Source organism: Neolamprologus brichardi, chromosome 18, assembly GCF_056152115.1.
Source record: "Neolamprologus brichardi isolate AB-2024 chromosome 18, ASM5615211v1, whole genome shotgun sequence".
NCBI lineage: Eukaryota > Metazoa > Chordata > Actinopteri > Cichliformes > Cichlidae > Neolamprologus > Neolamprologus brichardi.
In genome coordinates this window covers 21,226,892-21,240,171 of record NC_142121.1, presented here as the reverse complement: position 1 = coordinate 21,240,171, position 13,280 = coordinate 21,226,892, and the positions used below count along the sequence as shown (strand labels likewise).

The 13,280-nt window shown below is 42.0% G+C and overlaps 1 protein-coding gene across 6 annotated transcripts in view; it reads left to right on the top strand.

The window, feature by feature from the left end:
- kmt2cb (lysine (K)-specific methyltransferase 2Cb) overlaps positions 1-13,280 on the top strand; it is an 81,925-nt gene that overhangs the window by 53,546 nt on the left and 15,099 nt on the right. For 4 of the 6 annotated variants that reach the window (XM_087831597.1, XM_006786464.2, XM_087831595.1 and 1 more), the window contains 17 exons: positions 219-411; positions 2,138-2,230; positions 2,512-2,559; positions 3,604-3,744; positions 4,270-4,302; positions 4,545-4,688; positions 4,783-4,924; positions 5,024-5,259; positions 5,465-5,538; positions 6,586-6,783; positions 7,019-9,010; positions 9,842-10,149; positions 10,248-11,839; positions 11,999-12,110; positions 12,212-12,278; positions 12,386-12,446; positions 12,580-12,812. In XM_087831597.1, the coding sequence (XP_087687723.1) occupies positions 219-411; positions 2,138-2,230; positions 2,512-2,559; positions 3,604-3,744; positions 4,270-4,302; positions 4,545-4,688; positions 4,783-4,924; positions 5,024-5,259; positions 5,465-5,538; positions 6,586-6,783; positions 7,019-9,010; positions 9,842-10,149; positions 10,248-11,839; positions 11,999-12,110; positions 12,212-12,278; positions 12,386-12,446; positions 12,580-12,812 (5,667 nt within the window). The remainder of the gene's footprint in view (positions 1-218; positions 412-2,137; positions 2,231-2,511; positions 2,560-3,603; positions 3,745-4,269; positions 4,303-4,544; positions 4,689-4,782; positions 4,925-5,023; positions 5,260-5,464; positions 5,539-6,585; positions 6,784-7,018; positions 9,011-9,841; positions 10,150-10,247; positions 11,840-11,998; positions 12,111-12,211; positions 12,279-12,385; positions 12,447-12,579; positions 12,813-13,280) is intronic. The other 2 variants (XM_006786463.2, XM_006786465.2) reach the window with 2 other exon arrangements.

Sequence of the window (13,280 nt, the reverse complement as noted above, 5' to 3'; positions counted from 1 at the left end):
TTCTCGGTGCAGCAGGACAGCAGATGACTTATGGGTGTAAGTGGTTGGGGGAGGTTGGCCCGATAAGGTGAGGCCAAGAGTAACCTCGCTGTTAGTTTCAAAGCTTTTCTGTTTCACTTAAGTTCACATGGGGTTTAAATGGATGCGGATGGTTTTCTAAGAATGATGTCAAGAAAAATTAGGTGACACTGGCTGGTGTCCTGTGTTTTCATGTTCAGGAGGCTTTCTTTGGAAAGGACCTGCTAGACAAAAGCAAGCAGAGCAGGCAACAGGGGGTCGAATCAGGATTACTAGAAGACGGACAAAGCCAAGTGGAGAGGAAGCATCCCACTAGCAGTTTTCTGGATCCCTCATCAGACCCTCTGCTTAGCGCATCAACAACATCCATTCCCCCCAGACCAGCAGCAGCACGTATGTATATACATTACTTTGGTTCTCCACAGCGAGAGATGTAATATTCACTGATTCAAAGCATTGTACTGCACTAAATATTTGATATGACCAAAGACAGAGCATGGTCTGAACTTGGCCAGTGCTTTTAAAGAAGCAATGCAGGTGTTGGGCAAAGGGTAAAACAGCATATAGTCCATGTTGCATGAAGTTTTAATGAATTTTGTCTCCCTTGTCCTTACTTGGCCCCAATGAGAGTATTAACCGCTTCATGCAGAACTGAATGAGTTTGAAACATGTTTACTGAACACATGTTCAAATTGCATATTCCCCATTCATACATGACCAAAATGCTGGAGGTTAATCTCTGATAATTAGCATTCAGACCCTCGACTGCTGCTCCAACTAAAGCTAAACTAATTAAAGAATACTTAAATTCCAAAAGTGAAGTAAATACAGCGAACTTTCAGTTTCTGTTCTCTTTGCAAGCTCGCTCTGTCTTGCTACACTCACTGTGTGTGTCTTGCTCTCTTGATCTTTCTCTAAATTTTTCAAAAAATCGTAAATGCCCTTTGTACTGACCTCAAGGATGGCACAGCCAGAAACAGAAGTGTAATATCCTGAATAATAGCAATGTGTTGTCAGGACTGAGTCCAAATCGAAAAGGTTTTTAGCAAATAAACTGCCATAAAATTAAAGATTAGAAGCTTGCCAGTATTCTAACAGTAGTTTAATTTATTATTTAAAGCGCAGTGCAGATAGTTTGTAACTTGCGCCACAGCTTTACATTATTAGCCGCTCCCTGCACTCCAGTCAAATAGATGTGTCCAAGACTGATGACTGTAGCAGAAGTAGACTTAGATTGTGTTTGAAATCAATCAATCCCACCATTTCACTGACAGGTGAACAGGGATGTGGTATGATTGCTGATTCAATTTTCAGTCTTGTTCCAGCCTGTTTAAATACCCAAACTTGATACACTCTGTCCACATATCTGGACATTTGGTAGCTTCTTATGTTGGCACAAATCAAACAAAACACGTGTCTAATTAGTAATTACCTGGCTCTTAGAGAGAAATTTTTGATTTTTATTACAAAATTACTGTTTGATTTGACCAATTTGTCTTAAACTAGGGTTAGTTTGCTTAATAGGCTGTCATTGTGTTTAAAGGCATCGTGATGACTTGGGAAGTGACAGTAATGAATACTGGATTCCTGAGAGGGTTGCAGATTTTTTTGCCTTTCAGAATCTGGTGTGCCTCATTTAAAAGAAAGAAACTCAGCAGTTTTAACAGTTCAGTAAAATGAAACACTGGAACCTTGACAACTGTGACTTTAAAAAATGATGATTTATTTATTTATTACACTTTTACTTCAACTTTTTAAGGAAGAAAATAGAAAATTATTAGAAGAGACTATATTATGAGACAAAAAGCTAGAAGTCGAATGACTCACATCAGTCAAGGCCTTCACTGACGAAATCCATGAAACAGAAAACCTTACAGTTCATATAATTAAACTTATTCTTTAGTATACATTCTTCGGAAAGATACATCTGATATGGTACATTTGGGGTTTTATTTATTTTTTTAATGTTTATTTTTAACAGCAAATTCTACATGAGGCATCCAAACAGATGGTTCCAACTCTCATTCATGTCCGTTCATCATCATCAATTATGATTTGTGACAGTTTGGTTTTCTTCCTTTTTTTGTTCTTTTGTTCCTTTTTTCCCCCGCATCTACAGAGACGTCTGAGGAACCATTAGTTGATCTATCTGATGTTCTGAACACTGATGCAGACATCTTGGGAATGCTCGGAAAGCCAAGCAATGACTCTGGTGCGTTATGTATCTCACAGGCAGTCACAGTGGCAAGATTTTATTAATAGTCACCTAGCCGTGGGTATATAAAATAGTTTCACTCCTCAATTAGAAATTTCCCCAAATAGAAACAATCTTTTGCTTTCACTACGTTAATAATTTTTTAATATCACAATATTTTTTGTTTGTTCACCTTTTTTGTTTTCGTTTTTGTTTGCATCATCTAAAGTGTGTTGTGCTTATGCTGTCACTATTTTTTTTTCCACCCACTCATTTGATCTGGTTTTGGGTTCTTGTAGGTCTTGATTTTTGCCCCTTCCAGGTTGACAGCTCACCTCCTCCTTTTGGTAAGGGTGCTCTGGCCTACTAATCCCTTGCTTTAGTGCATTCTCCCCCTTTTACAGTGTCTCTGTGTCTCTATTTAAGTGTGCATGTATACAAGCTTCTTCACACCAACCTTTTCTCAACCATTTCAGATTGTTTTAACACTCATGAACTGCTTAGTGCCTACCTAACACCGTGCACGGTATTCACTCAAGCGCCTATGGTGTGTGGGTCTTTGTTTGTGAACCTCCTATACCCTAACGCAAGTTCTTATCTGCCTAATCGAAAATGTCTCCAAGATAGCAGAGAAACAAATTGGCAAGGACATCCTAGTATTCAAGAAATGAGCAGTTTAGAACAAGAGGCCTTGGCAAATGTCCTTCTAATTCCTGAAGACGGTGAAATCCTCAGTTCTCATTCCTGTGGCTTTATGGCAGAAAGCATCTGCAGTTCATGTCCTTCATTCTTTGGAAGAAGAAAAAGAAATACTTTATTTGTCTGAAATATTCTAAGGGCTTATATAATTTCGTTTTTGTACTGCTGTTGCCAACCAATGTTTGCAACCATCCTTGTATTGGTATTTAGTTTTGTGTAGAAGAAATTATTTAAATAATTTAAAGTGTCAGACATTAGTTGGAGAGGAGTGTGTTATGTTGGTAGTTGTGCTTTGATAAATTCTTATGTAATTCAAATTGAAAGAAATGTTTCAAAAGAAGCTCCATGGCTTTCTTTTAAAAAGAAATGTCTTAATGGAAGGCTAATGTAGGGGTTAGAACAGTATTTTCCTTCAGACTTTGTGTACCTTTAATCAGAATTAGTCTGACCTGTCTGAACTTTCACATATCTTAAAACATTCCTTTAAAACAATACAGGAACCCCAGGGAGCTGTAATCATATAGTCTTTGGTCTTGGTTGTGTTCCACAGGCTGTTATGACAATAAACATGTTCTCACTTCAGTTCTATATTTCTGATCTCGTTCTTGCTCAGTATTTTGTTGGTTGCTGTGTATGTGTGCACATGTGTCTGTGTTATGATTTGTTTTTGCATTGACTGTGTGTTTCCACAGCTGGTCTGGACATTGGGCCCCTGGCAGATAGTTCCCCAGTGGCGCCCCAGTCTCAGGCAGGCCGGAGAACACCTCGAACCCTCTCAGAGGAACCCCTGGACGGCATTCTCAGCCCAGAGCTGGACAAAATGGTTACTGATGGTCAGTGTGGGAGACCAGGCGCCATGTTTAGCCACAGTTCTAACACAGGAACTTCCCACAGGGATTAAAAACCATTGTTGGTTGTTGCTTTTGGTTTTAGTTCATTGTGATTCAATTTAACAACACGCAAGAAATTCTGTGATACAGGCAGCGATGACGAAGTCCAGGCATTGTTAGGGATTTAGGAAAACAAGACATCCTGTGTGAACTTGAAATGAAGAGCTCCAATGGGAGCATTTTGTTCTTGATTTTGGGTCGCACAGTTTTCAACAAAAGTGAAGTAAAACAGCTGAAACGTTGTTGTAACCGTCAGCTAACTATTTATCCAATATTTATCGGGCATTTTAGTACATTGGGAGTGCAGAGAACAGAGGATCAAAGTTAGTTCTGTGGAAAGTTTCTGTGCATTAGGCCCATCTTCTTCTTCTGGCTTTTAGTAGAAATTTGTTTTGCAATTTTAAGGCCCTTTGCTTTGGAACTTCAAAATGAATAATAATCAGTTTTTGTTGATTCTTTGTTTTTCAGAGTCAATTCTCAGCAAACTTTACAAAATTCCAGGTTTGTAATTTTTATCCTTCTTGTGAAAACTTAAGTTTGGTCCAGTTATTTCCCACCTAGCATAACTGACCTCAAAACTCATGATGAAGTGTTGTAACCAATTTGACCAATATAATGTTATAAAGATTAGTGTAATGAATGTTCTGGTTCCTTTAAAAGCAGTAATGGGTTGTTCTCTGACATTGTACGTTACTACATTTCATACACATGTACGCTTACACTGAGCTGTCAAACTTTTTCAGAGCTGGAAGGAAAGGATGTGGAGGATCTCTTCACAGCAGTCCTGAGCCCCAGCACGAGCCAACCACCACCACAGGTGCCTCACCCCCAGGGTCCAGGGCCCCTCCCTGCCACACCTGGCACTAGCATGCCTCACCCCAATGCAGGTACATCATTAGTCATTTTGCCCTGATCAAATAAAAATATTACAAAATGTTTTTAAAATCTGCATCTACTTCACCTCGCAAATCTTGTGTTCAGGGAATCCCATGTTTCCAAGAATGCCAATGATTAATGGTATGATGGGACCAAACCAACGCTTCCCTACAAATCATGGAGCAGGGCCCTGCATCCCAGAAAATTTCTCTCCCCTCAACCGTATGCCTTTCACTGACAATCCGAGGTAAAGTCATGCTTCCCTTTCAACTGTTAATGCATTTTTTTCTTCACTCAGCAAAATCAGCAAAGTATAACTTTGGAGCTTCTGTTCTTTGTGTTACAGGGAAAGAAAGTTTAATCAGATGCCTAGAGAGGCAGTTGGTCCATGGCCCACCCCTACCCATGGCCCTGGCCCTACACCCCCTGGTTCTTTGCCCGAGGGGGACACTGAAGCCATGTCAAATGCCCAAAGGAGTACACTCAAGTGGGAAAAGGAGGAGACACTTGGAGAACTAGCCACCGTTGCTCCTGTGCTATATACTAATATCAATTTCCCCAACCTTAAAGAAGAATACCCAGGTTGGTATATAGCTCTAAAGCTTGAAGGCATTTTCTCTCCTGTTTGTGTTTTTTATGGTCCAGTTTACATTGTCATTACTGTTATTTCTGCTCATTTCTGGTTATTGTTTTTATACTGACTGCATTACGTCATACAGTACAAACCATACCTTGTATGCACTTTGAGAGCTGCTGACTTGACAACTTTCTCCATTATTCTTCCTAGACTGGTCTACAAGAGTGAAGCAAATTGCAAAACTTTGGAGGAAAGCTAGCTCACAAGACAGGGCCCCATATGTGGTAAGATCAATGATTCAATTATCCCATTTAGTTTCAATTAAAACAAAGACAGTACAATGCAGGACACCAAAGTAGCTGCACAGACTTACTAGTATGCAAAAGGCACACTCGTGTATCTGGCTGGTTGCCTTTTGCCAAACCAGTTTGAAACGCAGCCATTCTCTGATGAACTAATTAACAGCGGAAGTCTTGCTCAGAATTAAAGCTCCCTATTGCCTCTGTAATTAAGTTTACTAGAAGCCATTTTACCTGGTAGAGGCCCCTTTTAAAGACCCAGTCTCTGCTTGGTGAGTTTAGTTTTGATTTTTGGTTGTTGTTGTTGGGGTTTGTTTTTTTTTTTTTTTGGGGGGGGGGGGGTTAACACTTACCCCTTATCTGTAAAAGGCTGTTGTTGACTGTGTTGAATATGCTAACTCGAGAATGGAGCAACGCAGGATTTTCAAGTTGATACCATACATAGATGCATCTGTTAAAAATTGAGTTTGAATCTTAGTAATCTCAACCTTCAGGTCAAGGTCAGAGCTAAAGAACACAATAACTCAAGAATGAGGTGACGTAGGATTTTCTACTACATACGTCTTAGACTAGTTTCAATCTCAGTGAACTCAACCTCACGGTCAAAGGTCAACTTTTCTGAAAATCATGTAGGCTTTTTACATTTATGCTATAGGTGCATCTGTTAGGAGGCTGAGAGGGTAGCACAGGTGGCTGCCAGTATTTTTTATTTGCAATCTTGTTTTAAAACCGCTATTGTGATACATCATCCTGGTTAATGAACTATTGAGATACCTAATTTAACAATAAGAAGTTGACCTTGATCATGCTCCATGCACAATATGTAAAGGCTATGCAACCAAAGGATTAAGCATGGCAATCCCATCCAAAACAAATGCCTGCATATCATAAAAATATTATTTTTACTGCTATGAAATAATTATAATTCAGTATTGCGTACTAATGTTTGTAATAGTGTTTGTAATAGTATTTATTAAATCTCTCTAATCTGTTTTTGTTTTGTTTTTCAATTGTGATTGATTTGCTGTTTAGCAAAAGGCAAGAGATAACCGAGCAGCCCTGCGCATCAACAAAGTCCAGATGTCGAATGAGACCGTGAAGAGGCACCATCCACAGCAACAGCCCCCTGAGGTGTTTGATCCCAACATACCACTAGACACAGATCTCCTGTTTAAAGACCCTTTGAAACCAAAAGAGTCAGAGCATGAACAAGAGTGGAAGTTTAGACAGGTAAGAGTGTATGCAATGAAGTCAGTCAGTCGAATGCAGCGGCAGGTCCACTTTATATTAAGACAGCTAAGAAGTGGTGGTTTAGTAAAACACCCCCTAAAGAACTACACTATCCTCCACATTAACCCTGATGACATTGGTGGCTAGTAGGTCCAGCTCTTTTTTGGCATGAGACTGATAATTTATGCACCCCTTTTGTCATCTAATGCAGCTTTTCACTCTGTCCTTCCAACAGCAAATGAGGCAGAAAAGCAAACAGCAAGCCAAAATTGAAGCCACTCAGAAACTGGAGCAAGTAAAGAATGAACAACTTCAACAACAACAACAACAGCAACAACAACAACAGCAAACTAGTCAGTCAGAGGGAGATGCCAACAACAGTGGTAACCAAAGCCCAGCCTCCCAGCCCAGTAATGGCAGCATGTCCCCTATGCAGCAGGTCAACCCAAAAGAGAGCTTTTCCAGGACGCTATCAGGGACACCCACTTCAGGTCCTTCAGAGGATGTGTTCTTGCGCCCCCCTCCTCCCCCTCCCTCTGGGCCTTCCTCCCAACCTCAGTCTCCACAAGTTTTCTCACCGGGTTCCTCTGGTTCCAGACCATCATCTCCATGGGATCCATATGCCAAGATGGTTGGGACCCCAAGACCTCCAACTCTCGGACCAAATGCATGTCGAAGAATGCCCATGGAATCTGGTAAATCACCCACCTCCTTGATGGAGCAGCAGGACAGAGGGAGGCCCTCTCCTGCTCATGAATCTTTTGGCTCTCCCACATCAATGACCAGTGATCCTTACGCCAAACCTCCTGACACCCCAAGACCCACTGGTGAAGTTGACCCTTTTCTGAAGCCCATGGGTCCCCCCAGAGGCAGTCAAGCTGCTCAAGGAAGGCCTCCAATGGGTTCTCCTGGCAGAGACCCATACTCAAGGCCAATGATAAGAAATGATGCCTATCAGCGCATGACCCAGAACAGGATGATATTGTCTGACCCTTATTCAAGACCTTTACTCACGCCGATACCTGGAAGCAATGAGTCTGGCTCTGTCCCTCTATTTAAAACACCTATGCCCCCTCCTCAGGCTCAGGATCACTTCAACCGACCAGGCCCACATCCTACTGACAGATTCTCCCAGAATCAGCAAACTGACCCCTATGCACAGCCTCCACACACCCCAAGACCGTCAGCGAATGACAACTTTACCAGTCCTCCCAGGATGGGCCAGCATCACCCACAGGGGCACTCCTTTGCTCAGCCAGGACCAATTACTCAAATATCAAGGAATCCTTATGCACATGCACCTTCCACTCCAAGACCTGACCACTTCACATATGACCCTTTTGCCCAGCCTTCTGGTCCTAGTAAGCAAGCTGCTGACCCTTTTTCTCAGCCTGGAGCTAACCACCGATCCATCAATGAAGCAGGTGCTCAACCTCGACCGTTTTTCGAACCCTATGCTCGACCACCTGGCACCCCACGTCCCCATGACAACTATGGTCAACCACCAAACACCCCCAGCCCATCCTCAGATCCCTACTCGCAGGCTCCAGCTACACCTCGTCCTAGTGGAATGAACCAGTTTTCTCATCAGTCTCACCCTGGACAGAGGATGTCCCCTTCGCACTCAATGGACCCTTATGCTCAGCCACCAGGTACTCCTCGGCCATCTGTGGGGGAAAGGTTTTCTAAGTCACCAGGCAGCCTGAGGGGGTCAATGGAGCCATTTACCAGTACACCCGGGACACCAAGGCCAGGGAGTAGCGACATGTTTCCCCAGCCTGGAGTCCCAAGACCAATGCTGAATGATCCTTACAGCCATCCTCCAGGCACCCCGAGGCCTGGTCCTGATGGGCTTACCAGACAAGGGCCAAGACAAGGACCAATGGGAAGCCAGGATCCTTTCTCCCCAACCCAAGGTAGACTTCAAGAGCCCTTCCCTCACCCAGACTTACAAACACCAAAACACCCCAGTGTTTCAGATGATGGATTTACTCAGTCACCCTCAAGAAGACCGAGTCAGACACCTGTCCATGATCCATTTGAACAAGCACCCATGACCCCTCGTCCACAGTCAGAAAAAATGGAAATGAAAGATCAGTCAGTTGTGGGTAACAATGGAGCTGGCCTTCAGGACCCGGTCCAACTGTCCAACAATCCACAAATTCCTGTTTCAGCATCAGAGGCTCAAACTGTTGCTCTTGCTGAGTGCGATGAAAGACTCAGACAGGTACGTGAACACTGTTTGTGTTGTATTCTGAATCTTATAGTTTTAAATATTAATGTTAACTGTCTAATAATATTATTAATAGCCAGTACCAAATTGGTAAGAACAACAAGAAAACTACACATATCACTATATTTACAATATTCAGAAACTGTGTGAGTATCAGACAGATACTTCAAATTTTATTCTACAATCCTGTAGTTTAAAACATTTTATGATGATGTGTAAAATGTAAAAGAAAAACAAAATTAAAAACCAAATCAAGTAAAAATACTAATAATAATAAAGATAAAGTATCACATTTTGAAACTAAAATGTAATATTTTTTTAAAAAGTGTGTAATGCACATTTCAGTCTCCTCTTAAACCCCTCCCCATCTATACTTCTAAGTATTATGGGATTCTTCTTGTATACCAATCATGTTACAGATTAAGTTTCCTGTGAGATGTTTCCCTGTATTTTTAAAGAATTCCGAGATTATTTTTATAACTACATTGTTGCTTCTCCTCTTAAATTCATGAGTATATTGGGGCAGTGTCAATGATTTCTTTGAACATTTTCAGTTTTAAAAAAAATACAAATGAAATCATTTACATATCATAGCATGTGTTTGTTTATACTTTACAGTGTCCTCTTGAAAATAGAGGCCTATTTATAAACTTTATCTTCAACACAACTGTTCCAGACAAAATATGGACATACAGAAAACTAAAAGAAATCTCAAATAAAATAATGTTGTGCAGTAGCTATGTAAAAAAAAAAAAAAAAACCCAAATCAACTCTTTGAACAGCTAAAAATGATTTTAAAAACTCTTAAATCTTTCAAACTTACAGCGACAACGAATTAGAGAACTGATCATCAAACAGCAGCAACAGAGGAGTGCCACCCGACAGGAGAGGGGCCCTCAGGAGCCTGCTGGCAACATAACCCCAGGAACGCCACGGCCATGGCCCCAAGAGGGTCCTGCTCAACCAGGGGAAATATTCACCCGGCCTCCTCCGCCTTATCCTGGACAAGGACCTATAAGAGGGCCGATGAGGTTTCCTGGACATTTTCCAGGGGATCAGCGTGTAGCCTTTCCTAATGAAGGTCAAATGCCCCGCGGCCCACATCCTGGAGATTTGAGACATCAGGGACCAAGGTTTGTTTTGTTATTCTTTTAATTACTTTTTGTGTTTCCAAATGTAAGTCTTCCCTTTATGTCTTTATAAGTTTTTTTTTCTTATCCCTCCCCCACAGGTTTGCTTTTCCACCTGGAGCTCTAGGACCTCATCGGTCTCAAGACTTCTTTCCAAGGGGGCAACACCCAATGCAAGATGTCCCTCCTCAAATGAGACGGTCCATGTCTGCTGAAATGGCGAAAAACATGGGAGCAAACCCTATGGGGATGCCCCAGCACTTCCCTCCTCGTGGTATGGCAATGCAGCAGCACAATATAATGGGCCAGCCTTTTATTGAACTGCGGCACAGAGCAGCAGAAAACAGGCCACGCATGCCATTCCCTCCTGCCAACATGCAAGGAAGCAATTTGGATCCCAACTTCCAGAACCAAAGGCCTGCAGGTTTTCCAGGAGCACCCGATTCTAGGTTCCCCCTAAATCAGGGGCCCAGAATGATGGACCCTATGGCTAACCAAATTGGCCATTTACACCTCTCTGCCAGTATGGACAATCTTCATCAGCAAACCCAGATTCCAGGAAGCACACTCAAACAGTCTCCTCTGATGAGGTCCATGAGCCAGCCTGCCTCAAATGAGACTCCAAATATGTCAGCTTCCATGATCCTGTCTGCACCCCCTGCTGGACAGAGTGAGACTGTCTCGGTGACGAGCAGAGAAACTGTGGAGGAGAAACTGGATACAGAAGAATCTGCAGTCAAAGATCTAGAGGACGTGGAGGTAAAAGATCTAGTAGATGCTGACTTGGAAAACTTAAATCTGGATCCTGAAGATGGCAAAGACCTTGATTTAGAGACCAATGACCTACACCTTGATGACTTCCTGACATCTGGAAAATTTGACATCATTGCTTACACAGACCCTGATCTAGATGATATCAAGAAAGACATGTTTAGTGAGGAGCTGGATCTCAGTGATCCTATGGATGACAATACTGATATCAACACAGATATCAACAAAAGCGCAAGCACCGTAACCGAGGCTTCTTCCAGTTCAGCATCTGTACTGGCAAAGTCAGAGACTATGGGTGAGCAGTCTGCAGTTGAAGTCAAGCTGGAGGTCCCTTTAAATAAGGACTCAGCTGCTCTGGCTCCTGGGCAGGAAATTAAATCAGAGGTCAAAGATTGTCAACAACCACCTGATGTAGTAGACCAGCAAACTGCTGGAAATACCTTAATCTCCGATAAGAAAGGAGTGCTCTCTGACTCCACCCCAGTCCTGTCTAGTTTACTCATTAAGCAGCAGCCTGAAGAGCAATCATTAAACCCAATTGTTGAGTCTGTCAATCAAGGAGGTAACCTCATAGCCCAGCAGAACCAAGTCGCTGATGCTCAACATACCTCTGGACTTACAATGAGTCAAACAATACCTGACACAGTCACTGCAGGAGAGGTTCCCCTGAGTGGCTTTGGGCCAGACCATCAGGTTGGACTAACATCTGGAGTGGACCAGAGCGGTCTCACCCAGGCCCAGCAGGCAGTGTTAAACCAGGCAATGGGCCAGAATTCCCAACAACATCGGCCACTTCTGCTTGAGGAGCAACCACTCCTATTGCAGGACCTCCTGGACCAGGAGAGGCAGGAGCAACAGCAGCAGAGGCAGATGCAAGCAATGATACGACAGCGCTCAAGCAGCGACTTCTTCCCCAACATTGGTAAATGAATTTATAGCACCGCTTATAAGTGTCACTTTAAGTTAAGTGCTATTTTGTTTTTGTTTTGTTTTTTTAATCATTATTTTATTTGTTTTGTTGTGTTTTTTCTTCACGTTTTTTGCAGTGTTTATTTCTGACAGTCATTATTTTAATCTGCAGATTTTGATGCCATCACTGACCCCATCATGAAAGCCAAAATGGTTGCTCTTAAAGGCATCAACAAAGTCATGGTTCAGAACAACATGGGAATGCCTCCCATGGTCATGAACAGGTAAGAATTCCACAAGAATGCATTTTCTATAGTGAGTAGAAAATAAGATGGTTATATGGGGAGTATACATAATTGATTAGAATGACTTCTGTGTGTCACAGATTTCCACCTGGTCCAGCACCACCTTGTCCTGAAAGTGCACCACTTCCTCCACAAGTTGTTGGACAGGTAACATGAATGGGTTTTTTCTTGGTTTTGGGGGGTTGGGGTGGGGTTAAACTTTATAATGCTCTTATCTGTTATAACCTTCTTTTTAATATTTTTTTTTATCTCAGGATGGAAAATTGACACAAGTAACAAGACCAAGTCCTCCAAATTTCGGACCTGGATTTGTCAGTAAGTATTCCAGAATCCCTGCTGCCTCACTGTTTTGGGTTTTATAGTCTTTTCAGGCTAGAAATATTAAGATGTTTGTTTTTATGTTGTCAAGATTGCTAAGAAAAGAGCTTTTTTTACCACCTTCTTTCAGACAATGCTCAGAGGGCTCAGTATGAAGAGTGGCTCCAGGAGACTCAGCAACTACTTCAAATGCAGCAGAAGTTTCTGGAAGAGAAGATCGGCGCTCACAGGAAGTCGAAGAAAGCCCTGTCTGCCAAGCAGAGAACAGCTAAGAAGGCAGGGAGAGAGTTCCCTGAGGAGGATGCTGAGCAGCTCAAACATGTCACAGAGCAGCAGGGTGTAGTGCAGAAACAACTGGAGCAGGTAAATGCTTGGCCTGTCAAGCTCTAGTACTGAATTCTCTCAAACCTCCACTTCTCACACAGACTGGCATGAGCACTGTCCTTTCTTTGATCCTGTGACCGGAGTTTGAATACTAAAAGTATTTCCTGCATCCAAACTGTTTGTCCAAATATTAGAGCAAAACACAGGGTAATGCTTTAATAAGATCTAACTGAATAAGGTTGGAAAAACTTCAAGTGTTCAATGTTCTGAAAGAGAAACACTCAAATGTGTGATCTAAGAGAAATACAGTTGTTGCCTTTTTTTTTTTGACGTTCACTACCTTCACTTAATTTTTGAAAAATATGATGTTTTCTATTGCAAGGTATAATCTCTAACTGTATATTATATTTTAGCAGGCATAATTAGAGTGAAATATTAGTTGCGTTTACTCAAACTCTCTATGGTTATAGGACACTAACCACAGGCATTTGCTTTTTCTTCACCAAA